Raw genomic sequence first — 25148 nt, 5'->3', positions numbered from 1 at the left:
AGGAAAAAGGAGAAAACTCAGGAGCAGCAGCAGCAATCCGACCCTGCAACAGGTAATACTTCTTGAGTGCTGGTGACACAGACCGCTCAAATGCAAACAGGAGAGGGGAAAAAACAGTGGGTGGCATGTGGGTGAAAAGGACAGCAGCTGTACTCAGCAGCTCTCTTCTTCCTGAACTACAGGGCTTGCAGCTTGTCAGGGGTAGGAAGGGGAAGACACAGAAGTTCAGACCAACATGACTTAATGTGACTTAGAAGGAAACTATGTCAGCTGAGGGAATTTTCTAGCAGATCTTGTCTGCTGAGGGAAAAAAAAAAAAAAAAGGGAACATTGCCCTCTGGTTTCAGCGTGGGGGCTGGTTCCTCATGTGTGGCCAGCCAGCACAGGCACACGGGAAAGCAGCAGAGCGCAGGAGTCCTGAGGGGCAGGAAAGTGCTCTGTGCACGCAGGCCTGGGTGGGATCCTCCATGTGGGATAGCCCTGAGAGCAACCTGAGTGTGGCCTTCGTCCTGTCACCCTGCAAGGGACACACAGATCGGGCAAGGGCTGACCTGATCTGGGTGCCGCTGCTGTGCTGTCACCTTAGCTCGTGGGGGAGCATGGTCCTGAGCACCCTTCAGACACTGAGGGCACCTACCTCCGTGCTTGCCTTGGATGGTAGCTACCAAAGAGACACACTGAAGACCTTTGTGATAAAAATAATAAAATGCAACAGTTACACTTTGTGAAATTTCTGCCCAAGGAAATGCATCAGGCTTTGCAACTAAAATGATAAAATCTTTGCTGTGTGTGCTAGTTCTGATATTTCTTACATTTCATCTAGTTTTCCGGGTTTTGAGCCCACAGAGAAAGCAGATAAGTTTTCTGCTAAGCAAGGTTGATATTACATATGATAAGTGCATCCCTAGCATCTCAATGTATTTGGCATGAAATCAGCCACAGTAAATAAGGTGAAAGTAACAATTAAAACAGCAGACAGCAAGTGCAGCCTTCTGGGTCTGTGTCTCCTGCAAGAGCTGTGTTTGTTTCTTTCGCCTGTCATCAGTGCAGGCAGAGTAATGAAACGTGCTGTGACCACCCTCCCTCCCCACAATGCCTTCAAATGACAGAAACTTGAACACCTTAAAGCAAATCACACTACAAGGGAGAGATGTGGCAGCAGGTCAGGCACCAGGGTGGCAAAGGGAGGTTTGGAAGATTAGCAGCAAGTCTGAGGCAGGCTCAGAGACTGAACCCCTACCTGATGTATAGTCCGTGTTTTGTCTGCAACAGTGCTGCAGAAGCAGGTTCTGGGAGTGAAATGTGGAGTCATCCCTGCTGTGAACCGATGGGAGCACAGGATCTAAATAAAGACCATCTCTTCTGCCCTTCACATTTCACATAGAAGCAGATGCCTGAATTTTGTGTTGTGACACAGAGCTGTTGGGACAGGGAAATAGGTTATCTTCAGCCCGCTTCTGTTTCTGTAGGTAAAGAGGTCAGCCTTTGGATGAGAAGGACCTAGGTGAAAAGTTACATTTCAACTTCCTTTTATCACACTGAAATCACCTTTCAGTTTCTTTAGATTTCTTTGCTTCTGTGAAAAGCTTTTGTTTGGTCTTAGGTACCTTTTGTGTGGGGATTATCAAAGTAAGCTGAAAAGGGTGATGCAGTCTCACATCAGGGCTGTTTCTTCACAGTGGAGAGTTTCAGCAGGGGAGGGAGCTGTGCCACTTGCAGCTCTGGGCCAGGGTCTGTCTGCTGCCCAGCACCACATCCCTACACCCCCTGGGGAATATGGGGCCCTCCATTAATGTCAGCAGTCTGTACACATTTCAGCAGTCACTGGTACATTTTAAAGATGATGTGTTCTAATGTGCAACAGCTGCCACACTGCCAAAACACTAATGTGAGGCTGTGTTTACAAATGTTACTCCCTGTTTAGTCAAGATTAAGTACCTTAAGAACTGCAAAAACAACAATTTTCTAGCCAGCCAATGCAGGAGGAATTTGGAAAATACAAAGGAAGAGACATTGAGAATTTTTAATATCCATTCAGCTCCCTCTAGTTCCAACGCCCTTGCCATGAGCAGGGACACCTTCCACTAGTCCAGGTTGCTCAGAACACCATCCTTTTTTTGGCCGTGAACACTTCTGGGAATGGGGCATCCACAGCTTCTCTGGGGAACCTGTGCCAGTGCCTCACCACCTTCACACTAAAGACTCTTTCCTTAATATCTAATCTTACCCTGACCTCTTTCAGTCTAAAGCCATTCTCCCTTGTCCTGTCACTTTATGCTCTTGTAAAAAGTCTCCATCTTGTTAAGTTTCCTTCAGGTACTGAAGAACCACAATTAGGTCATCCTGAAACCTACTCCAGGCTGAACAGTCCCAATTCTCTCAGCCTTTCCTGACAGGAGAAGTCCTCCATCCCTCTGATCATCTTGTTCTCTTTTGCTCTGATCCTCCCCTGGACTCTCTCCATCAGTTCCATGTCCTTCCTGTGCTGGGACCCCAGAGCTGGATGCAGGGTTCCAGGTGGGCTCTCAGCAGAGCAGAGCAGAGCAGAGGGGCAGAATCCCCTCCCTGGCCCTGCTGCCCATGCTGCTTTGGATGCAGCCCAGGACACGTTTGGCTCTCTGGGCTGTGAGTGCTCATGGCTGGGTCATGTCCAGCCTCTCATCCACCAGCACCCCCAAGTCCTTCTCCTCAGGGCTGCTCTCAATTTCAGCTCTTTTCCTTTGATTTATTGACAAGTCCAGAGAGGGTGCAATTTCTTACAATATTGTTTTAAGTCATATAGTTTATTATTTTCACTTTCCACAGCTTTACCATGAACATGTACCTGTTTGTGTATGACTTAATGCAATTCTGTGGACATTCTTGGATATTTACAAATATGATCATCAGGTTCATGACATTTGGAAAAGGTAAGGCTCCTCCTCTATTTTCCTTGGACATTTTAAGCGGTATGACAGACACACAGAGATATCAAATTAGAGATAAAGTTAAGATTATGAACATGTGTATGTCCAATACCAGGGACTGTAATTCAATCAGAAAGGCACTCAATTAAAAAGGCTGAACAAATTACTTGTGCCTGTCTTCTACCCTTGTCACACTGGAAATGAAGCTCTTGTTTTGCTAATGAACTTTAATATTCAGTGGCATGCTAGTAACATTTGAATTAGGCATAAATCTTAATGACTAGGTCCAGTCATTATGGCAAATATTAAACTTACTGAAGCCACCAGGAGAGAATATCTTTGTGGTTATTACACATGACTCTCTATCTCCAAAAACATTACCATATATTTCTCTTTCTGTTGCCTGGGGTTAAGACACAAAAATAGAAAACTAGTGACTGGAAATTTAAAATTACTTATGATGGTGGACAGTTGTAGGCATATAAAATGCGTACTTTCTGGACTACTTTTTTTCAGCAGTGCAGATACAGGCAGGAACTCAACAATTTTTAGTGTTTAGAAATTCCTTATGCATTTCCTCAACATTTTCTCCTATTTAGAAATACCCTAAAGCAGTATCTCTAAACCAACACATCCCACACAGTGTTTGCCCATGCTTTAAGTACAGGGAATTTAATTCTTTTCTCAGCTTCCTGCCTCTGTGTCAGAGCCACACACACAGAGTGGATTGCCTCCTCCACTCCCTGAAGCATTTCTTCTGCTACCCAGAAGTTTCGTACTGTGTGACATTTATTTCTTGTCATCTCCAGTGATGATAGTGTAAAAGCAAACCCAGTGGTTGCTCCAGACTTTAACTGTATAACCATCCTCTAATCTTCCTCTTAATTTTGCCTTTAGATTCACTGGCTGACACGTTTCACTCCATAGGACTTGTAATGCGCCTTTGCCAATTGTTATCTGTATTGGAGATCCTGCACATTCTCATTGGCATTGACAAAGGCCATCTCCTCCCCAGGTTTTTGCAGGTAAGTTGGTTTTCAAAGCTCTCCTTTCATGATCAACACACATCAGCCATGGCTGCCCCTGGGGACAAGCCCAGGCTGACCTACCCTGAATGTTGCTCCTGCACCCTTCCTTAGACAGCCTGGTTTCCTGGTAGTTTCCTATCTGCAGGAATTGCTTCCTCAGAACTGGGCTGATTGAGAAAGAACTCTCCTGTCAACTTTTTTCTTTTTGAGTAAAAATGAATAGTGGGTACTCCATGCTTGGTCCCCAGCATGGACCCAGAAAATGTCCAGATGAGTGGCCACCAGCAGATGTGGGTCAGTGGCCAATTGCAGTAATCAAACTCCAGGGGCTTGGTCCTTCTAAGTTTCTCCCAGCATCCCTATTGTCCCCGCAAGTTATCTTCCCCTCCTTCCAGAGGGGATGCACTCTCCTCTTTTTCCCTGACTTCCAGTAAGTTCTCTGTTTAACCAAGCTGGTCTTTTCCCCTAGTAGTTTGTCATATGCTCAGCTGAAGGCAGAAAACCAGCCAAAACATCACATGATGCTATAGCAGAAAGCATGATGATAGTCTGACAATTTCCTTACCACGCTATTTTTTATTTTTCCTTTTGGGTGCTAATATCAGGTTTTGTTATTTTTTTCTTAATGGAAAAGGAAAATGACTACTTGAATTTACCTTCAAACCTTTTCAATCCTTAGTATTTGAGTAATGGTGAAACTCCTATTTCTCTCAGCAGTCAGAAGGCAGAAGACCAAGGGTGGTTAGTTATGTTTTTCGTTTTCTGGATAGTCCATTTTTGTCAAATGACATGTTCATGGGTGAAGATGTTCCTCTTCTCAAGTCTTCATTAACTGTCTAAATAACTAATTAACTAATTGACTGATACAGATCTCTGTTCTTTACAATGCTCCCCAAGTATGGTAGCAAATCCATCAAAATGTAAAGAAGTGCCTTTCCTTGCCTAAATCCACAGGCTTTGATGCTAATCTAGGAGAGAAAGAAGACTCCTATCTAGTATGACCTGTAACAAATCTCACATGTCTTGGAAAGAAGAGCACCCTGCTCTTAGTCATTAAAGCAAGCCTTGCCCTGACAGAGTTTACACATTCCCCAGCCCTGACATAGTCTGTTTCTTTCCTATCCAGGCTTATACAAGGCAGAGATCAGGGAGGCCTGCACAAACACTATTCATTGTTGCCACAAATGACATTAGTATTAAACGGATATTCTGAGCAAGAAAACAGTGACCTTTCTTGGGCAGTGTGGTTTGTGCAGTTGCTCTCTTGGAAAACAGGGAGAGGCGGCTCAGGGAACCATGTGGCACTGTGGCTCTCAGTGTTTGCCTCACACCAAATACAGTTTTGGATCCTTACTTGGTTCTTTCCCCATCTGCACTCTCACCATAAACAACTCTCTTCCCTTGATGTTAGCAGCAGCCTCATGCTGTCCAAACAAGATACGTGAGCTCATTGGTGGAGACTCTGCTGTCCCGTGGGTTACCAGTTGTGCTGCGAGTGTAGGTTAAGCAGCTATGTGCCACCACTACTCCCACATGCCTCGTAACACTTTATTCACTGCCTCTTAGGAAGAAAAAAGGTATATTTTTCACAATGAACAAGGGAAGGGCAGTTGGCTAAGAGATGTTTACCTTACTACAGCTTTCTAGACTCTTGCGCAGTCAGGGCACTGATAAAGGTGCACGAATTTGAGAGGGGCTGTCTGGTTCTGTGCTCCCATCACCTATTCCAACTCAGAGCTTAAAACATACCCCTGTATGCATCCATCATTAACAGGCATATGCATGCACATCAACAGTGAAGTTCACTTGGGGTGATCACTAGGATGAGAGAACAGGTGGGTCAGGCAATGTCAGGGAAGTGCATGGGTGGAGGCATAAATTAACATTGAATAAAACAAGCTGGGAAAGGGCCTCGTGGTGGCAGGTTGTTTTGTAGGCATTATAGCAAACACAAGACGTAAATGAATCCTTGAGTGAAAGATTTCTGCCTATTGCATTTGTTGTAGTTTAGTAGCCTTTAAGAAAAACACTTTGAGATACATGATACAATTAGTGGAAAAACAAACTCAGAGGAGTCTTCTGGAAAAACTCATTGAGGGACAAAGTCTCAGGCCACCTGAAAAGAGCAAGGTAGGTCAAGGCCAACTCACCATGAGAGAAAGATGAGTCCTGTGTGATGGATGTGCTGGGGTAAGGTGAGGCAGGGGATGGTCACAAAGCTGGTGCAAAGAGATGTCTCTCAGGGCATTTACACCTTAAATAATTGGAGGAGGGCAGGAGAACATGTCACATGTCATTGCCACCACCATAACAGAAGGTAATGAAATGTGTTAGTCTGGCTAGAGAGTAAAGGCTGAAAGGACTTGTACCATAGCGAGGAGAGAGGAAAGGTCTAAGAAAAGACTGGTGCTTTTGTGAAACAAAGAGCAGTTCTTCATTCTGTGCAAACAAATTGGATTTACCAAACCAAAAGCAACATACTATAGTTTTGTGATAAAAAAAATATTTTTAACTTTAAATACTTAGTGGCCCTTTTCTCATTTCTTCTGCTGTTTTTTTTTGTTAATATACGCTAAATTGAAGAACTATGTAAGCATTTCAGGTACTGAGTATGAAATTGCACAGTCATGTTATTAAAAAATGGAACTGAATGTGCTATTTTCTCTAGCCAAATTTGCTCTGTTTTGCTTACTTGATTAACAAACTCAGTCTGCCTTGCAAAAACTTCTATCACCCTACAGAACCTGCTGTATCCTGTGAGAGATCAGTGTCAGAAAAGGAAGGAAATTCCAATTTGATTTTAAAGGAGGAATGAAAAGTGAAAACACTACACTTATGCTTTGTGATATGTCAGCTCATACTTCCTTTTTATGAATGTGAAAATATAGGACTTGTAGTTTTGTGCTTTATTTTTTTATTTAAAGCACGAGAATAGTCACAGAGAATATCACATCTTCATTCATGCAAGGACAGATGATCCATACAGGAAATGATCCACAGCTGAGCAGCAGCACATGCATTTTATCTACGTGTGTATATGTGTGTGTATTTATAAATGTACATGACTCCATGTATGTATGTATGCATACAGATATGTGTGTACATATATCAACACAATATCAAAACATACTACTCTTCTCTAAGAAGCACCCTGCCTCTTGCAGAAAATATCCTCAGCCTTTGACTAACCTCTGCATTTGCTTTTGATCTGTGTGGGTTACCTAATGCCAGGAGTGCTATGAAAGGAAAGAGAATAAAGGCAAGCAGACAGGCAACCTGCTGATTTATGCAGAGAAAGAGGTAGGATGCTGCTATCTGTCCTCACAGGGATATCAAAATTGTCCTGAGCAGCCAGCTGTGTGTCCTGCCCCACAAATGTGCTCCTGACCAAGGCCACATCCTTCTAGTCTTAGTGTCTGGTGGCTGCTTTGTGCAGCCCATTGCTTGCCAGTTGAGACCACAGTCTAACAGGAACAAAATACCTCAAGACGACCAGTTTGTGCCATGTCAAATTTCCTGTTCTTGCAGGTGCTTAACATACTTTATAGTTTGATTACTGGGTCCCTTCATGTATAATTAGCAAAGCTGCGTTCCTCCATTGCTCCCCTTCCCCAATATGAATCTCTGATGGAGGAAATCTGCTGAACCCCAGGGAGGTGGTTCTCACTGCCTCATGTTTCTGCTTGTATCCTGGGGACAGAAGAAAATCCACAGTTTCTTCCACTTCCAGATTATAAGGCTGAATTTTGGGTCTCCATAGTTGTTCTGTCACTGGCCAGCACACATCCATTTGAAAATGGAGTTTCAAACTGGAGTTTGAAATGGTAACTACCTTTCTACTGCTTGTCCTTTCTCTCACTGAAATGGGATTGGATCCCAACCATTTACCCCATGCTGTTTTCTATCACATTTCCTCCTAGCCATTTTGTGAAAAGTGAGTGACCATTTGGAAAATCTTCCAGCTCTGACTTCTAAGAACATGTCCATCTTTTCACTGTCATGATGAAGCCTTGGTCTCTAGCACAACTACCTGTGGCAATTCCCTGAAATTGCTCTTGTATTAAAAATAATGCAGAAATCTCTCTATACATCTCAAGTCTGATTTTAGGGTCAGTGACAAAATAACCACACCACCAATGCTGCATTCTTTACCACTCTACATCTAACAATTTTAACTCAGATCCTGTTTTATCTGTTCTCTCCAGCACACAATCCCACCCAGTGCTCACACTGCTTTTACCTTTGTTTTGATTTCCTTCTTGTGATGGTTGCCTTGCCGTGTTTCTTGTACCTCTGTTCTATCTGGTTTCAGATCTGTATCAATACTTCCAGTTCCCCCATGTTTTTGCCATGTACCTCAGCATCAGTGTACAAACACAAGCATATTAGCTCTCACTTTCTGTTTCCTGACCCATCTATACAGAAGTCTGCCAACATCTGACCTTTTTAAAAATCAGTTCCTCAATTAGGGACCTATGGGATCAGCAGCAAAAGATGATAGTCACAGGAGGGTGAGAAACAGGAAAACCACTTTAAGCTGTTGTGGCCCCTCAGTGCTTTCCAAGGTGAGGAACCAGATCCCTGGGGGATAGACAGGCTCTCTTTCTGTATGAAAAATTGCTCTGACGTAATTTTGCTGAATAGTGAAGGCTGCTTTATCTGACAGATGTGGTTTGTGAAAAAAGAGAGCTTGTGGCCAGAATGGTCCATGCAGGAACCTGTAAATATTACGTAGCAAAACTACCAGACAAACTTGCTGAGAGCCAAAATTCTTTGTTTAAGGTAGGGGTCTGGGGAATGAAGAATAACAATACTTAAAAAAACAACCTTGGTAATCCACTTTAATTTTGTAACTTTTAACTGACTTGACATCACAACTTGTGAAATCATTACAACTAATGTACCTTATGGAAGACATGGCATTGGGTAAAAAAATCCAGCCTAATAAAACTACATCAATTCATGCCAACTGCCTGTTTTCTCCTTCAACACTTTCAAATACTCTATTTGTAAATCAGAGTGAATTGTTACTGTTCTAGGACAGCTTGACAACTCTTGGAGTACTGATGAAGGGCAGGGCATGGATACTATTAGAAAATTGTCAGGAAAGCTGCAAAAAAGACACACTTTTAAAAAATTGCTTGAGTTTTAATATTACCAAAGTATTTATTTTAAGCTGGAGACACTGCCTGTTTAATCCACTTTATCTTTTCGTTTGTGGGTTGGATAAAGTTCAGCCACTAGAAAAATGCTAGGACATAAATACTATGGCAATCATTCACGTAAGTGACAAGCTTAAACCCACTTCCCATAACCAAGAATAAGATGGAAAGCAAGATAAGTAATTCTACTTTTCCTCCTTTTTCTGTAAATCTTACTTGAAAGAGATTCCTTGGGACACAGATTTCCAAGATATGAGGAGCAGGTCTGGGAGTGTAAGATCAGTACTTTCTGGCATATGACACCCCTCAAGAAGGGCCCCCTGTATCCTACTGCCTCCCACACAGCCTGCAAGAAAGGGAGCTTATCCCTGCCAGCCCTCCAGGTAGGCAGGTGCAGCAGGAGTAGTTCTTGCTTCCACAGCCTCCCTGGGCTCACCCACAGGTTTCCTTGGCTACAAACGCAGTCATCCCCTCTGGCAAGCCAACTTCCACATGTACCATAACAGGTCTTTGATGCTAGAGCCAGCCATGTCCACTTCTCTTTGCTGAAGGACCTTGAACAAAAGCAGGCCATGGAACAAAATATTCACTGCTAATTTTGTGTAAAGAAAACTATCCATTTGCGGCTTCCTATTTTGCCAAAATGCCACAGAAATAACAGAGAAGGTGCTAACTGAATTCATAGTTTTCTTTTCTTTTCAGATCACTGAGAGAATAATTATTTTATTTGTCGTGATCAACAGTCAGGAAGAAGTTCAAGGGAAATATGTCGTCTGTGTTTTATTTTTCCTTTGGAATTTATTAGATGTGGTCAGGTAAGGGGTCAACATCAAAACCACACGGAAAAAATGGGTTATTCTTGCCAGCTGAACTCTACCCCCATTGTGCAGCAGGCTCATTTAATTGTTTCAGAATTGGCAAAGCATATTATCCATTTTTAAATAAAAGCTTGAACATTTTAAGTTACCTAATGATTTTTACAAAAATCCACATGGTTAAGATGCAGAGTAATATACAGATGTAAGATAGAATAATGCATTAGCAGACTGCATTAATATTTGTAGTTCAAAGGCTTTGACATTTTAAAGAAAAATTTAGAAGGAAATCACAACTACCTTCTGGAGAACAGCAATTCCTGAAACCATCCTGGTTGCCATTACAACCCTGTTGCTTTATTATATATTATTTATTATATATTTACATTATTTATATTATATTTATATCATATTCATATCATATTTATATTATTTATTATATATTATTTATTATACATTATTTTATTTTTTATTTTTTATTTATTTTTAATATATATTTATATTTTATTTTTTTATTTATTTTTTGATCCAAGATTGATGGCACCATAAGGCAGCACCAGCAGAACTTCTTGCAAAAGCAGGAAGACTATTCTGGTTGATTGCACTGTGCTTTCCAAAAAGCCAAGAGCTCCTACTCCTGATGGAGGAGACTGAGTTTTGGTGTAGTAGGGCATATATCACACCACAAGAACAACACATACTTCTCATATGTAATGTAAGCCTCTATGCACCTCAGTTTGTAGGCTTGTAACATGTAAATACAAAATTTTAAGAAGACAGCTCTCACAGCAACTCATGTATTGCAGCAAAACTTTTTTTTCTTGATAAAATGCCTTTCTGCTAATTTAAATATATTGCTTAGGGCACTGACTGAAGAATATAGTTTTAGGCAGCAAAGGAAACTTATGTTATAAAAGAGATAAGAAACAGGAAAGTGTCAGAAAGAATTAATAAAGATTTTAAGTCAGCTTCAGAGTATTTCAAAATACATTCTAATAGGCTGCTGCTTGTATGAATTGATTATACTTCCCTCCCATTTCTTCTTGAAGTTTGTAAAACTAAAACAGTAGAACCTAATCTGAAAAGAAGGGGTTCAGTGCAGCTGGAGAAATGCCAACAGTATAAACAATGTTGGCTGTGAAGTTTCATAAGTGCATAATAGCACCATTGATGCATCATTATTTTCTGCCCTTGCTAAAGAACAGAGTTAAACACCACAGCAGTAACAGCAGTTGTTTAACAGGAAAGCTCCTGTGGTCTATAGCAGCAAATTACCAATTCAAATAAACCATAATATAACTCATACAAATTTAGAATTCTTACCTGATTTATCTTACAGCATCCATGACGATGTCCTAGTATCTCAAAGAAGTATTCATGTCTAAAAGTGCATAGGCATCTTTCCCGTCCCTTAGCCAACTACTCTTGAAGTATTACAAGTTTTACCACATAAAGTTTCAGGGACATAAATTTCTCTGAAGGACTATTTATTAGGCATCATGGCAAGTGATATACTGACAGCAAGGTCTGATTTTTCCTGCTTACACCATAACAGCCCAAGGCATTGTATAGAGAGGGAGTAGCTGTTTCTTTTGTATTGTGTTGAGATTCAGTCTTAAGAAGCAACAATAATAGAAAAATAGAGACAATCCTGAAGTTGCAGAGGGCAGCCTTGAGAGACAATGGTCCATTTTCAATGGTCCACTCTTCTAGAGTCCAGGTATGATGCAAAATTAATCAAATTAATCAATAAAAAGGGAATACAGGTGTGTTTAACACTAGTTTTATCTGTCAGAAAGTCTAGCAAGCTCACAGTGCATAAAGTCTTTCAGCTGACCAAAAATGTAATCAGACCTGTTTCTCCAGTGTTTGGAGAGCTACTGTACCACTTTAAGATCAAACCAAGATCAGGTCACCTTTGGAGACTGAAGTACTACGCATTCTGTTCTCCCTATAAGCAACAGTAGCAGCCACAGTAAAAATAAAATGCTGCAGTACACTGTGAGCAACTGCTTTTTTTGGACCTACTACCCCTGCTGAGGTCCAGGAGGGGGACAGATGTACTACCAGTTATGTACCTGCAATTGTCTTCTTCTTTAACTTCTCCAGCAGTGATTCAGCTAGCTCAGCAGTCATAAATCAGGTTTGTCTCAGTCCCAAGCAACAGTGATATTCTGCCTGCTCCTCTCAGTTGCAACACCCCCATCTGAAATCCATTTTCTGATGGAGCAGTATGAAATCATGCTGGTTTCTGGTAGAGCTTTTTGTCTGGAGGGTTTTATTGCTGTCTGCCTGCTCCAGGGTAGCACCACAGGTAACTCTTCTGAAAAATTGAGCCATCTACTTTCAGGCATTGGAGTCTGAACAAAAACTGTTGCTGGCTCTGAAATTTACTTAGACAGCTCCAAGCTCTTCTGCAAGTCCTTTGAATTTTCCACTAGTGTATCTTTCTTCTAAAGACATCATCATTTCCTCTGAGACCATCTGCTTTCCTCTTATTGCAGGTACACTTACAATATGTTGGCAAGGATGGACATATACTACCTACCACTAACATGGCTCAACTTCTCACTCTGCATCCCACTTTATCCCCTTTCAGTTCTGGCTAAAGGTAAGGAGTTGGGGAGGGTACCAACCACTTGCTTCCTTAATATTCTTCAGTAAAATGTGATCACTTCAATTGCCATTTCTGTTTAACATAGCTCCTCATGTGCTGCCAAAGCTGTCATAAATGTTCGTGTACCTTCATATTAACCTCTATGTCACCTCTGTCTCTCTTTTCTGTTATTTTTTCTTTAATAGGGACTATCTGGGGCTTGGGGTTGTGTGTCTGGTACGTTTTAGGGGTTTTTTGTTTGCTTGGTGTTAAGTTTTTAAAAATCTGGGAGAATGTTCTTTTTGTCTAAGTAAAGCAGAAAGATACCCTCATAAAAGACATATGGATTCCTCCCTTCCAGACTGAGTGTACTAGACAGCAAGTTCAAAAGCTTCTCCCCCCCTGAGGCTGACCTTACTGGCTCAGGCCATACTTAGCAGGTTATCATACTTACATCTGCCCACTGAGAACACACTGAAAGTTTCTGACAGAACTTGTTAGTGAATAGGATATATTTATTAATTCTAGTATTTAGAGCAATTAGCACCTCTAACCTACAAAACTGAACTCAAGGAGAAAACATGCATATGTATATAAATGCATATATATATATATGTATAGGTATATAAAATATGAAAGGTAACTGACTTGCTCATTAAGCTTTTGACGATCTCCTGCTTCCTTTCGACTAAGAATTTACCATGTTTTTACAGGATTTGCAATTTGTGTATCACTGCCTTATTTTGAATCCTTTGGCACATACTCCATCAAGCTACCATTTCCATTTAGCTTCTCAATCTACTTCCCCTATGTTCTGAAAATGTACCTGATAGTGCTCTTTGCAGGTAAGTATCTCACCTTCCAGAGAGCTGGGTCTCAACACAACTGGGATGCCCTTGCAACAAAAAATCAAATCTTTACTGGGCCTTTCACAAACTCTAACCCTCTCTGCTACATCTCCTGCAGACCACTGCAGGAAAGTGCATCACTACCTGTTTTGATTTCTAGTATCTTTCAAATACAAATAGTTAAATATGCAAGATACACCATGCCTATGGTGCATAAAAAAACACCTATAGAAGTTGTTTCAGTGATGCTTGCCTTACAGCTATTTAGTGAAACTTGCTTTTTTGTTTGTGTTTTTTTTTAATCAATTCCCATTTGATCATACGCTGGTTCTGTGTAACTGTTCCTCACTCATAACTCCTAGCTGGGATGAAAAATTATATCTAAATTAAGACTTTAACAGCATGATTATTGAAAGGGATGAAAAAACAAGGCCACTCCAAAACTTGCATGTAAACAGATACCTTCTCCTTCTCATCAAAACACTTTGGAAAAATTTCTACCAAATCTAGCTGCATCATACAGAAGTCTTTGGTCTGTCATTGGCTTTAGGATTTGAAGGATCTCATCTTTATGATGGAGTGTTCTGCTCCTAAGTACATGGAAGGAACTGTGCAAGGTTGCCAGATGAAGGCTCTTACAGTTCCTTCTAAATTAATTGTAGATAGTTTGAATTCTACTCCTTTGTTCTTACACTGTTTTGTGTTTTGATTCAGGTATGTGCTTTATCATCCGGAACCTCTTCTCTGAGAGAATGGCACACTTAGGGACAGGCAGCATCAAAAATAAAAGAAGCTAAGTTCATATTTTGTTTGGAAGGACAAAATACATTCCTAGGGGATTGCTGCACATAGTAGTTAAAAACAAACTGGAAAGGTTTCTCAATGCAAAACTCCTCTTTGCATGAACATTATCTGGCTATGTAGAATTTTCAGAAAAGGCAGATCTCTTGAATTCACCTCAAAAATACAGCAGCTTTTGAAAAATTTTAAATGTTTTGACTTCAAATGACCAGCGTTTTTTAAATTAAGGGTTTTTTTCTAATAAATGTTACAGAATTCCGAAAAAATTGAAGCATGCCACAACTCACAGCCACCCTTATTTCAGTGTTAGTTCTTATCTATAGCTACAGATAATCTATAATGACAATAGCATTTAGTCTGTAAGATTACTTTATACTAGGCCAACGTATATGTACCTCACATATAAATGCTCAGTTGTCTGGAACTGGAATCTCTCAAGCAGCAGAAGTCGGAACCTTTGCAGCCCAGAGACTAACGTGCTGATTAACATGCTGATTAACCCAGGTGTTCACTAGGGATCCTTCATGTTCGGGTCTCATCCTTCAGTTATCAAAAGACGGTTCCAGAAAATGCAGCTAAATCAGAAAGGCAAGTGTTATGGTACTCATCTACTATATATTCAAGGGGATGTTTAAGGGTCAGAAATAAACACTTGTTATCATGTGTTTGGCTTGTCACTCTCTTACCCTACAGTAATTTCCTTCCATGCTGAACAGCAGATGGATATGTGCAAAAGAAGTGTGATGTAGTCAGGTCAAATAATATGTTGTTCCTAAAAGGGAACTGAATGACTGTCAAAAGCCATGTGCAAAATTCTTGGCATTTGACTCAATTGTATTGCTCCTCATGCTTCTCTAGGATAAACTGTGAGAATGCAAGTAGAACATAGGCTTTTCAAAGGTTGGCAATGAAGAATATACACAGCAACCCAATGGATTAAACAGGCAAAAATAGCCAAATAATTCCTTAGAGGCTGGCAGGAGCTTTTCTGATGTTTCATCTGTATTGATTATCACCTATGTTTCAATTCAAGCATATGGGGGAGAAAAGTGAGGCTATTTTTTTTTTAGCTGACTGAAAACTGTGAGAAGGGAGCCTAGATAGTAGGAGTAGGAGAGACGGTAATATTTAAAGGGAAACTAAATACTGTTAAAATATGAAGAGGCTTTTGCCTGTGTGACTTTTCAAACCATGCAGCCTAAGAGGTTATATAAGGAAACAGTGAAGCTAAATTAATTTGTTATGAAAGGTCACCTACTATAATTTCTATTTATTTAATACATGTGGCAGACAATGCCTGCAGACTGTTTTGACCACTGAATATTTACAGACCACAAGGAAGAAGATTAGCTTAGAATAGTATAGTGTCAACCCTGGATTTGTTTTTTTCAAACCACTGCAAACAGAATTTGGAACTTTGTAGAGCAACAGGAGTGCTTTCACTTTGGGCTCCTGTCTGACCCAAACTGATTCAAGTGTGAACAGTGTTAAGAAACATAGAGCAGCTGAATAAGGTGACAGTTTTGAAGACAGCCAGAGTAAGTCCACATTAAACTACTATATAGCTTGCTAAAGTTGAAACATGAACATTTTTTCCTTGGAAATTCAACCCAACATGCCAGAAACAGCTGGTTCCAGCCAGTTCCAAAATGGAGCCACTGCAGGACACTGCTGTGCCAAACAGCAAAGATGATGCTCTGGCGTTTCTCTGAAAACTTAGGAAAAGGTAGGAAATGTTACATGTTACACAGTTGCAAGAAAGAAGAGTAAGAAAAATGTAAGAGAAACAGCTCTTGACACCAAGGTACATTGACACCAAGGTCAATGGAAAAGGAGAGGAAGAGCTATTCTAGGCACTGCGGCAGATTCCTCTGCAGGCCATGAAGAAGACCATGGTGGAACAGGTTGTCCCTCTGCAACCCAAGGAGAAACAGACCAGACAGGATTATCACATGGCAGCCTGTGGAGGATGCCAGGCAGGAGCAGGTGGCTGTGCCCTGAGGGAAGCTGCAGGCCATGGAGAGCCCACACAAGCAAAACAGGAACTGTGGCCCATTTGGGACCCCTATTGAGGTAGCTTTTTCCTAATGGACTGTAACCCATTATGCTAGAGCAGTGCTTGAAGAGCTGCAGCTTGTGAGAAGAAACCATGAAGGACTGTGCCTCATGGGAGGGATCCCCATGCTGGATCAGAGCAACAATGAGAAAACAAACAAGCAGCAGAGATTAAGGTTTATTACCTAAGTGCAATCCCCACACCCACCTTATACTGCCTGGGGAGGGAGGAGGTAGAAAATGCAGGACTGAAGGAGTAAAGTGAACCTAGGAAGAGGGGAGGCATAGGCGGGAGGTAGTTCTAGTTTTGCCTTTTTTCTTTCCATCCTACTCTATTTTTAATTGGCAATAAATTTTTCTTCCACAAGTTGAAGTTGTTTTTGTGACAGTGAATAGTAAATGGTCAATCTGTCTTTATCTTGACCCATGAACTTTCTCATCCTATTTTCTCCCTGTCCTGTTGAGGAGGAGAAGGGAGATTGAATGTCCCTCCCTGTTGAGGAGATGGGGCTGAATGGACATCTGGAAGGCAGCTGAGGTCAAACCTATCACAGATAAAGCCATGTTTATTGTTATATGTTAAAAATGTTACATCTTGAGTCTTATAGCTGGGTAAAAGGCTGGAATAGGAAAAGGATTCTTTAAAATTCACTATGGAGAGGTTCCCCAAGTGTAATCTGCATGAAAAAGGTATGGAGCTCATGGGAGAAGGCTTCACCTTCTTCTGGTACAGAGGTAACTTGGAGCAGGCAGTTGGGAGATTGAGGCAGTCAGCCTTCCATGTGCGACCACAAAAGACCACTCTTACTTCACCTCCAATGCCTCACCTAAGTTCCTGGAAAAACTCAGAACTGAGCAGGCAAAAATATGTTTGAAATAATGGCTTTTATGACAGTGAGTTGTACTTCAATGATTGTAGCCTGTTAGGGAGGGATGGGATCCACCTGTCTAAAAAGGGCATGAGAAGTTCTGGCAGCAGACTGGCCAATTTGGTGAGATGGGCTTTAAACTGAATGACTTGGCTGAGGTCCAAAGTGGCAATTCTCATGCCATTGATTCCTTCTGGGGAGTGGGCCATGCCAACAAGGGCAAGCTTGCCTGCCTCAAGACGAGAGTCTTAGAGCTAACCACATCAAGGGTGTGTATAGCAATGGGGAATCCTCTTACACTCCTCCCAGGGAACCTGGATGCTCAATGCCTCCCTGAAGTGCCTGTACACAAATGCACATAGCACAGAAAATAAACAAGAAAAACTGGCAATGAGTCATGTTCTCACTGCAATTTCAGAGACATGGGATAGGTCACCACTGGTATGTTGTCATGGATTCCTGTGTACTTTTAAGAAAGGACAGGTGAGTGAGGTGAGGTGGTGGAGCTGGTCTTCACGTGAAAGAGCAGCAAGCTCTGCCCAGGGACAGACAAGGAGTTGAGAGCTTCTGGGTAAAAATTAAGGGACAGCCTAAAATGGGTGACAGTGTTGTGGGTGTTTACTACAGGCCACCTGACTCAAACAAGGAAGTTGATGAGGCTTTCTATGTGGGCAACTGGAAGTAGCCTTGAGATCATGGGCCCTGGTCCTTGAACTCTCTCCTCTGAGAATTCAACAATCCTGATAATTGTTGGGAGGCACAGCATGGCTCGGCACACAGTCCAGGAAGTTCCTGTAGATACAGGAAGATAACTTATTAATGCAAGTGGTGGAGGAGCCAATGAGGAGAGGTGTGTTGCTCTCCAGAGGACCCTTCCCACTCCAGTAATTCTGTGATTCTCTGAACTTAAATCTTTGTGGTAGAATCATTAAGGTAACAGCATGCCCAGATCTCTTTATACAGGGGTGCTCTCCAGTGACTTTTCTACCCATTTAGACTTGTATCAGGAACCTGATAACTGGTGCCTCTGTACCAGATGCAGAATCCACCATTTTAACTTGTTAAATTTCATGCCATTAATCATAGCCAAATCCTCGACTATCCACATCTTTCTGCAAGGTCTCTTGTCCCTCAAGAGTCAACAGCAACTTTCAAGTTTAGTATTATCTGCATACATAATTGTGTATTCAACTCCTGTCTCCTAATCATGGATAAATACATTGAACTGAACTGGCCCTAGATTTGAAACCTGAGGAACACTGCAGATGACTGTTTGTCAGCTCCCTGCACTACAACTCTTTGAACTCCACCCTTCTGCCAGTTCTTTAACCAGAACCATGCACCATGAACCCACTCATTTCACCGTTGGACAGCTTGTTCAGACAGATCTTGTAAGGGACAGTATCAAAAGCCCCACTAGGTGGGTGGCTATATCATAGAAGGGTATCAGATGAGTTACTCAGATGAGTTACTTTCCTGTCGTGAACTCATGTTGACTGCGCTTGCGTATTGTTCTTTAAATGCGTTTCAATAGTATCCAGTATGATCTTGGTAAATTTTCCCTGGTAATGAAGTTAACAGACCTGCAGTTGTCTGTGTCTTTCCTCAAGCCCTTCTGGTAAACTGTATTAATGTTGGCCAGCTTCTGGTCAGCAGGGATTTCCCCAGACTCCCAAGAGGTAGCTCCTCCAGTTCTCTGGGATGAATCCCATCAGGCCTCACAGACTTAACAAAGATGAGAGTGATATAACTGCTCATTTACAGTTTCAGTGTCCAGAAATGGAAAGTCACTGCTGCTGTATGTTCTCTAACTGAGAGAACAGGCCAGACCAGTGTGTATCAATGTTATTAATGACTGATACAAAAGCATTGTAATACCTCTGCCTTTTCCTCATCCTTTTTTCGGGTTGACTACCTTCATCAAGAACTGGTTGAATATTTTCCTTAGATTTCCTCTTGCTCTAAACATACTCAGAATTTCTTTTTTTTTTAATCTGACCCAACACTGGCCAGTTTCAACTCTGAGCTTTGGACTTTTGTGTTTTCTCCCTACACACGGGAACCACAGCTCTATAATCATCCTGTGAGGCCTGACCTTTCTTACAGCCATCATTCTTTTCTTTATGAGTTCCAAGAGGAGTTCCCTGTTTAGCCAAGCTGCTCTTCTGCCCTTCTCGCCTGACTTTCGGCATAGTGTGATTTGCTTGCTCCTGTGCTTCTAAAAGGTTGCTCTTAAAAATGGACCAGCACTCATGGATCTCTAAGCCCTGAAAATCAGATTCCCAGAGGACACTGCTAACTAGCTTCCTGAGCAGTTTAAGGTTTGCTATTCTGAAATCTAGGATAGCAACTCTGATGACTTGTTTCTCCTTTACACCAAAAAATTTAAACTCATCATTTAAACTCATGATTACTGTGGCCAAAACAGCCATCTAAAAATCCCATCTTCTCCTTCACTATTCACAAACAGCAAGTTAGGGATGGGTGAGGGCAGGGGGAAAGTTGAGGGGGACATCTTTGCTAGTTGTCTCAATGAATACTTGTGGCAAGAAATTATTTTCAATATACTTCTGGAATTTCTGAGACTTCCTTGTCACAGTTGTCTGGCATTTCCAGTTGATGTCCAGGAAACTGAAATTTTCCGTAAGAACAAGGGCTACTGGTCCAGAGATTTCTCCTCATTGCCCATAGATTAAATAATCACTGCTAGCATTGTGACTGACTGAACAGCAGTAGACACCTACAGTGACACCTGCTTTGTTTTCCATCTCTCTAATTCTCACTCGGGGGCTTTCAACCACATTATTCCTAACTGCAAGGAATGATAGTGAAAACTGTGCCTTCCAATGGCAACTCTTTTGCCTTGCCTATCCCTCCTACAGCCCTGCAGCCTGTAGCTCTGCATGCCAGCATTCCAGTCATGGAACTCATTCTACCAAGTCTCACTTATCCCAATCTCATAGTTTTGGGAGCTGTCAAATGCTTCCAGTTAATCCTGTTTGTTTCTTGTATCATGTGCATTGGGGTTCAAACATTTCAAATACTCTCTTAAGCTCTCAGTGCTCTATACAGTTCTGTTAACATTGCCACCCTCAGGCCATGCTATGCCATCCCTTGGCTTCCATGTTCTACTACACATCAGTAGGAATTTAGTTAATTCAGATGTTTACATATTGCTCCTCTATGCAAACTGAAATACAGCAAGTAAGCATCACACAGCAATTTCCTTTAAAAAAGACAAAATTTCATCTGAATTAAACTGCTAGTTGACATGCAAACTGAGATGATTAAAGGTGTAAGTTAGTTTGAAACAGTACATTAGAGATGGAACCATTACAATGTGACATATTTGGCATTGTTACAGATTACTAAGAAGTGCACACAAATGGAAAGTCGTGAACTGAGACGCACACTCACTGACAAGGACTTTCAGTAAGTCCTTCTGCACATTCACCTTTCAGACAGTTTTCTCAGTATAGAGTTGCGTATGCAGCAGAAAACTACCACTAATTATACACTATTTTGGAAAGGCAAACAAGTACTGCATTAATCCTTTACACACCCAATCAGTGAAGAAATGCTCAGCCTTCACACAGTACCCCTTTGGATGAGAAAATCCTAGAAAGAGTCATGGAATCATAGATTTAGAAAGGGGGCTATAAGGATCATCAAAGTCCAGCTCCTGGATCTGGACAACCCCAAGAGTCACACTGTGCGCCTGAGAGCACTGTCCTAATGCTTCTTGAACTCTGTCAGGCTGGTGCTGTGAGTTCCCTGGGGAGCTGTTCCTGTGCCCAGCCACCCTCAGGGTGAAGAACTTTTTCTGAATATCCAACCTAAACCTCCCCTGACACAGCTTCAGGCCATTCCCTCAGGTGCTGTCACTGTCACCACAGAGAAGAGCTCAGTGCCTGCCCCTCCTCTTCCCCTCACAAGGAAATTGTAATGGCAGTGAGGGCTCTCCTCTGCCTCCTCTTCTCCAGGCTGAACAGACCAAGTGACCAAGAAGTCAGAGGAGAATTTCTTTAACAGAGGAAATGTTATCAGTCCTGAAAATATGATAACTCCTCCGGGGGGGGTGTGTCTTCTAGATGTATGGAAATATAATTTCCTGATCAAAAATCAACAATGCTCTTACCAGTACTGTTTTGAAAGACACTAGGGACCAGTGCCCAATTATATTCAGTTAATTTTTGTCTACTTCAGCAAGGAGGATTGCTAAATATAAAATCTCTTGTAATACTTGTCTTGGCAAGATTGCAAACTGAAAAAGTCTCTATTCCTTCAGAAAAAAAGGTAATAAATAAGGAAAATAGCAGGGGCTAATCTGTTTAAGATGATAAATGTGGAAAAGAGTCACTATATTGTCCCTTTTCCCTGGAGGCAGAGGAAAAATTCTCATTATGTGCAGAGAAGTGTCAAGGAGACAAGAACAGTTACAAGTGGAAAGAAAATGGCAACTGTCCTGGAGCTGCAAATACAACAGCCATCAGGATTATTGACTCATTTCAGCAATCTTTATAAAGCCATTGCAACCTAGACATGCATACCACCCCTCTTCAGAAACCCTGCTCACACTATATAGTCATAATGCATTGTCATTACTGCACAAGAACATTGTGTTATTACTAAAGGAAGGATTATCAGTTCAAAAATAATGCTCATTCCAAGTCTGTTACACTAAAGCATACTTTAATAAATACGCTATATCCATCAAATTTTACTAGTTTGTTTTATTCTCAGCCATTCCTTCAAAGCTCCCACGAATTAAAGGAATATTCGTTCCAGCTCTTGAGGTTCCCAGATGTCACTGAAACAATTCAATTGAAACTGAATGCGTACTTTTCATTTAGATTCAGCACATTTGCAAAACAGTAACACATCACTTAAAGACAAAATATTGTTTTTCATAGGAATTTTTGTGATGAAGCAAAAGGGTAAAAAAAATCCAAACCCAATTAAAAATCTTGTGATAGGAATTGTCTTGGAAATACAGCTTCTTGATGCCTGAGTAATAATAATATGTTTTCAAGTACAGACAGTTTTCTTCCTTGGATAAGGTATGGTGTGCAGCTACCACCCATAAGCTTTAGTCCATACTGCTTTCTTCTTGAACTCTGCAAGAGACCTCAAGGCCAGAAGTGTAACTGTGAAGACAGGGACAAATTGCATTAAATTGTGCAGTCCAAATGAAAAGATGTGACAGTATTCTTCCTAGTAATTTTACTAGCACAGGTATAGGTTTAGTTCTCCTTTTACTGACTCTTTTAATAATTCCTTCACTTGTGGTGATATACTAGCCCTTCCTCTGCTTTGTAGCACATCTCCTACTGAAATCATATCACATCATCTTCTAATTAGTCTATCACTTAGGCACACAGATCAACCAACACTGCAGAAAGCTCAAATTCAATGAGCAATAATGCAAGCCAGGACATAGGAGGCACTGGGAACAATAGAAGCACAAAATCTTAAGTCCTCTGCTCAATTCACTGATTGGAAATGCAACTCACTGATTTCTTAATTCAATTTGAAAGAATCATGTGTTTAGACAAAATCCAGTAACCAACCTAGTCACAGTCTAGTTATTCAGAAGGAAGTTTCATGTTCTAGTATGCAAAAGGAAAAAAATGGGAAGCTCAGAGGGAACAGTGACTTATAGAGATAAGTCTGGGCATACTGACAATATATGGTGAGTATCAGAACTCTCTGATGTACAGAAGAGGTTCTCCAACAGCCCTTAGCATTGCTTCTGCTGGAGATTAGCAGACATTACAGGGGAATTTATCAGAGTGACTAAAACTGCAGACATCAAAACAAGGGTAATTACCCTATTAATGCAAATAACTCAATAACCGGATTTCAAGAAGCCTTGTTTAGGTCTAACAAATCAGCTGGTACAAAGGAAGTGCATTGTGTTCATGGAGAGAAGCACAAATGCACTTACCTCACTTGCAAATATTTGTGGTGTCCTCTTAAAATTACTTGCACAGATCCTACACATGTAAATAAGCAATAGGATGCATGCTAGGGCTGCAAGTCCTACCATAATTCAACATATTGTCTACTTTCCATCTTTCTTTTCATGCATCTTTTCAGCAATCCTTATTTCTCTTTCCTTTTTTCTCAGACCCCTTTACTAGGCTGTCCTAGTTCACCTCCTACCCCTTCCACACAGCGCAGTCCTTACTTGCACCTAAGTTATGTGATTTGTATTCTAGCACTAGAGGACTTCCCAATAGTATCCTGCATCTTTTTTTTAAGGGTAACTTCAAAAACAACAGACAGATCTATCAATGAAATAAGCTTGTGTACTAGATGTACCTCTAAGTCCTTTGGACCCTAAGTGCTACATCATAAGCATCGGAAGATGAAACAGCAAATGTAAAGTGTTACAGACAATAATGTCAACTTACCTGTGATAATTACCTCAAAGGCAAAATCTCACTCCTTATAACAACTGAATTTTGATCTATTCTGTCTGTTATAGAAAAATGAGGCCCAATTAAAAATATATTACCTTTCAGCAGGTCCATGGTAGATTTTGATAATGCTTCCTTAGGACATTCCATCATATTGATCAGCCATTCAATAAACTGAAGATAGAAATACAAAAAAAAAATCTGAATTAAAAAAGCTTCTGTATCAGAACATGATGAATTATTTTCAGTTTGACAGACAACATTTGATTTCTGCTAAATTCAGTTATCTAATCAGAGACAGTGGCCAATGAAGCTTCTGCCCAAAGTAAACAAAACACCCTTGAGTACATCTCCCTGTCAACGCAATTCTTCCCATAGCTGGATCTGAAACTCCCTTTGTTCCTTCTCATTATGTCAGCAATAATTCTTTGTAAGAAGAAGGCACATTAAACAGCTTCCCTCCATCTTGCCTGTTCATACCTTTAACCTATTAATATAATTCTTTCTTATCAGTCTCTTGTCCAAATGTTTTACTTCAGAACTCTTATTGCCTTTGTTCCTCTTTTGACCTCTTTTGACCTCTCTCATTTTTTGTTATTTTTTTCTGGCAGTGCAGGGTGCCTGGATGACAATATGGTATTTAAACTCATAAGGATGATTTTCAGGGCAAGGCCTCACATTCTTCCTTAAAACCTAATTAGGCACTTGCATACTAACAGCTCACCCCTGCATTCCTTTGACATTCTGAATTCTGACTTCAGGGGTAACTCTGAGCACAGAAGCATGCTCAGAGAGTTCTCAAGAGATTCCAGTTTGCACAAGACAGCTAACTACTAATCTATAGATCAATAACAGTACTTCCACATATAGCAACTACATGAATTGCACAGAAGGTTTGCCAAATTAGGCCCAATTTTCCACATTTATTTTCAACTCATACTTCAAAATAAATGACACATACTGCAAACTGTGAAGAAGATCTTTGATTGCTCTGAATTTACAGTTTGGTGTGTCCAGCTGCAGAGGATCCTTTCAGTGTTTAAAACACAGACTTGCTACCAGCAGCTCCCAATTCTCTTCTCCTGGCTGTATTTTCTTAAGAGTTTGACTCCCAGCTTTGGAATTTTATATTTTTTTGCAACTCTCAAATTTTACTTAAGAAACTACTTTCATATCTGATTAACAATAAAGTGAGATCACAACTGAGATGCAATAAAATATAGAGGAAATAACTGCTCTATCTACGATCCAAGGTGACTACCAAAAATGGGGTGCTTTCTCATGTAAAGTGAGATGCTACTCAAATTGCACTACATGCAATTTTACCTTCTGTGTTTGTTCTTTCCATGGTTCTTTAGCCAGCAAAAGGGAAAGACTACTTGGAAGGAGAGTGAGAGTCTCTTGCACAGCAAACTTGTCAGTGGGGTGCTTGCCAATGTGCTCCTCATATAATTCTGGTGATACCATGTGGTGTTTCCACAGTGACCAGTCAGCACTGAGGCCAAGCAGTAATGGTGCACCATGGTCAGCCCAGGCCAAAACAGAAGCTGCAAACAACCACATGAGGAAATCTATGCACTAAACAGGGAAAAGACAAAAATGCACTTCATTAAATGAATAATACAGAAGGAGAAAAAAAATTTAAA

General features: G+C 40.9%; 2 protein-coding genes across 2 annotated transcripts in view; one reads left to right on the top strand and one right to left on the bottom strand.

Moving 5' to 3' along the window:
- Nucleotides 1-14906, top strand: HACD4 (3-hydroxyacyl-CoA dehydratase 4). The gene is made up of 7 exons (XM_036402564.2): nucleotides 1-52; nucleotides 2806-2909; nucleotides 3804-3931; nucleotides 9799-9911; nucleotides 12416-12522; nucleotides 13221-13352; nucleotides 14070-14906. The coding sequence occupies exons 2-7, from the start codon at nucleotides 2813-2815 to the stop codon at nucleotides 14150-14152; spliced, it is 660 nt and encodes a 219-aa protein (XP_036258457.1). The 5' UTR covers nucleotides 1-52; nucleotides 2806-2812; the 3' UTR covers nucleotides 14153-14906.
- A 6849-nt stretch (nucleotides 14907-21755) lies between these two features.
- Nucleotides 21756-25148, bottom strand: part of FOCAD (focadhesin) — a 92015-nt gene continuing 88622 nt past the window's right edge. Inside the window, exons 43-45 of the mRNA XM_036403461.2 lie at nucleotides 24829-25080; nucleotides 23601-23676; nucleotides 21756-22227 (exon numbers count right to left, since the gene is read on the bottom strand). Coding sequence (XP_036259354.1) covers nucleotides 22154-22227; nucleotides 23601-23676; nucleotides 24829-25080 — 402 coding nt within the window. The 3' untranslated portion in view covers nucleotides 21756-22153. The remainder of the gene's footprint in view (nucleotides 22228-23600; nucleotides 23677-24828; nucleotides 25081-25148) is intronic.

Source organism: Molothrus ater, chromosome Z, assembly GCF_012460135.2.
Source record: "Molothrus ater isolate BHLD 08-10-18 breed brown headed cowbird chromosome Z, BPBGC_Mater_1.1, whole genome shotgun sequence".
NCBI classification, from domain to species: domain Eukaryota; kingdom Metazoa; phylum Chordata; class Aves; order Passeriformes; family Icteridae; genus Molothrus; species Molothrus ater.
The sequence above is the reverse complement of the archived record's forward strand: the minus strand, read 5'-3'. Positions and strand labels throughout refer to the sequence as shown.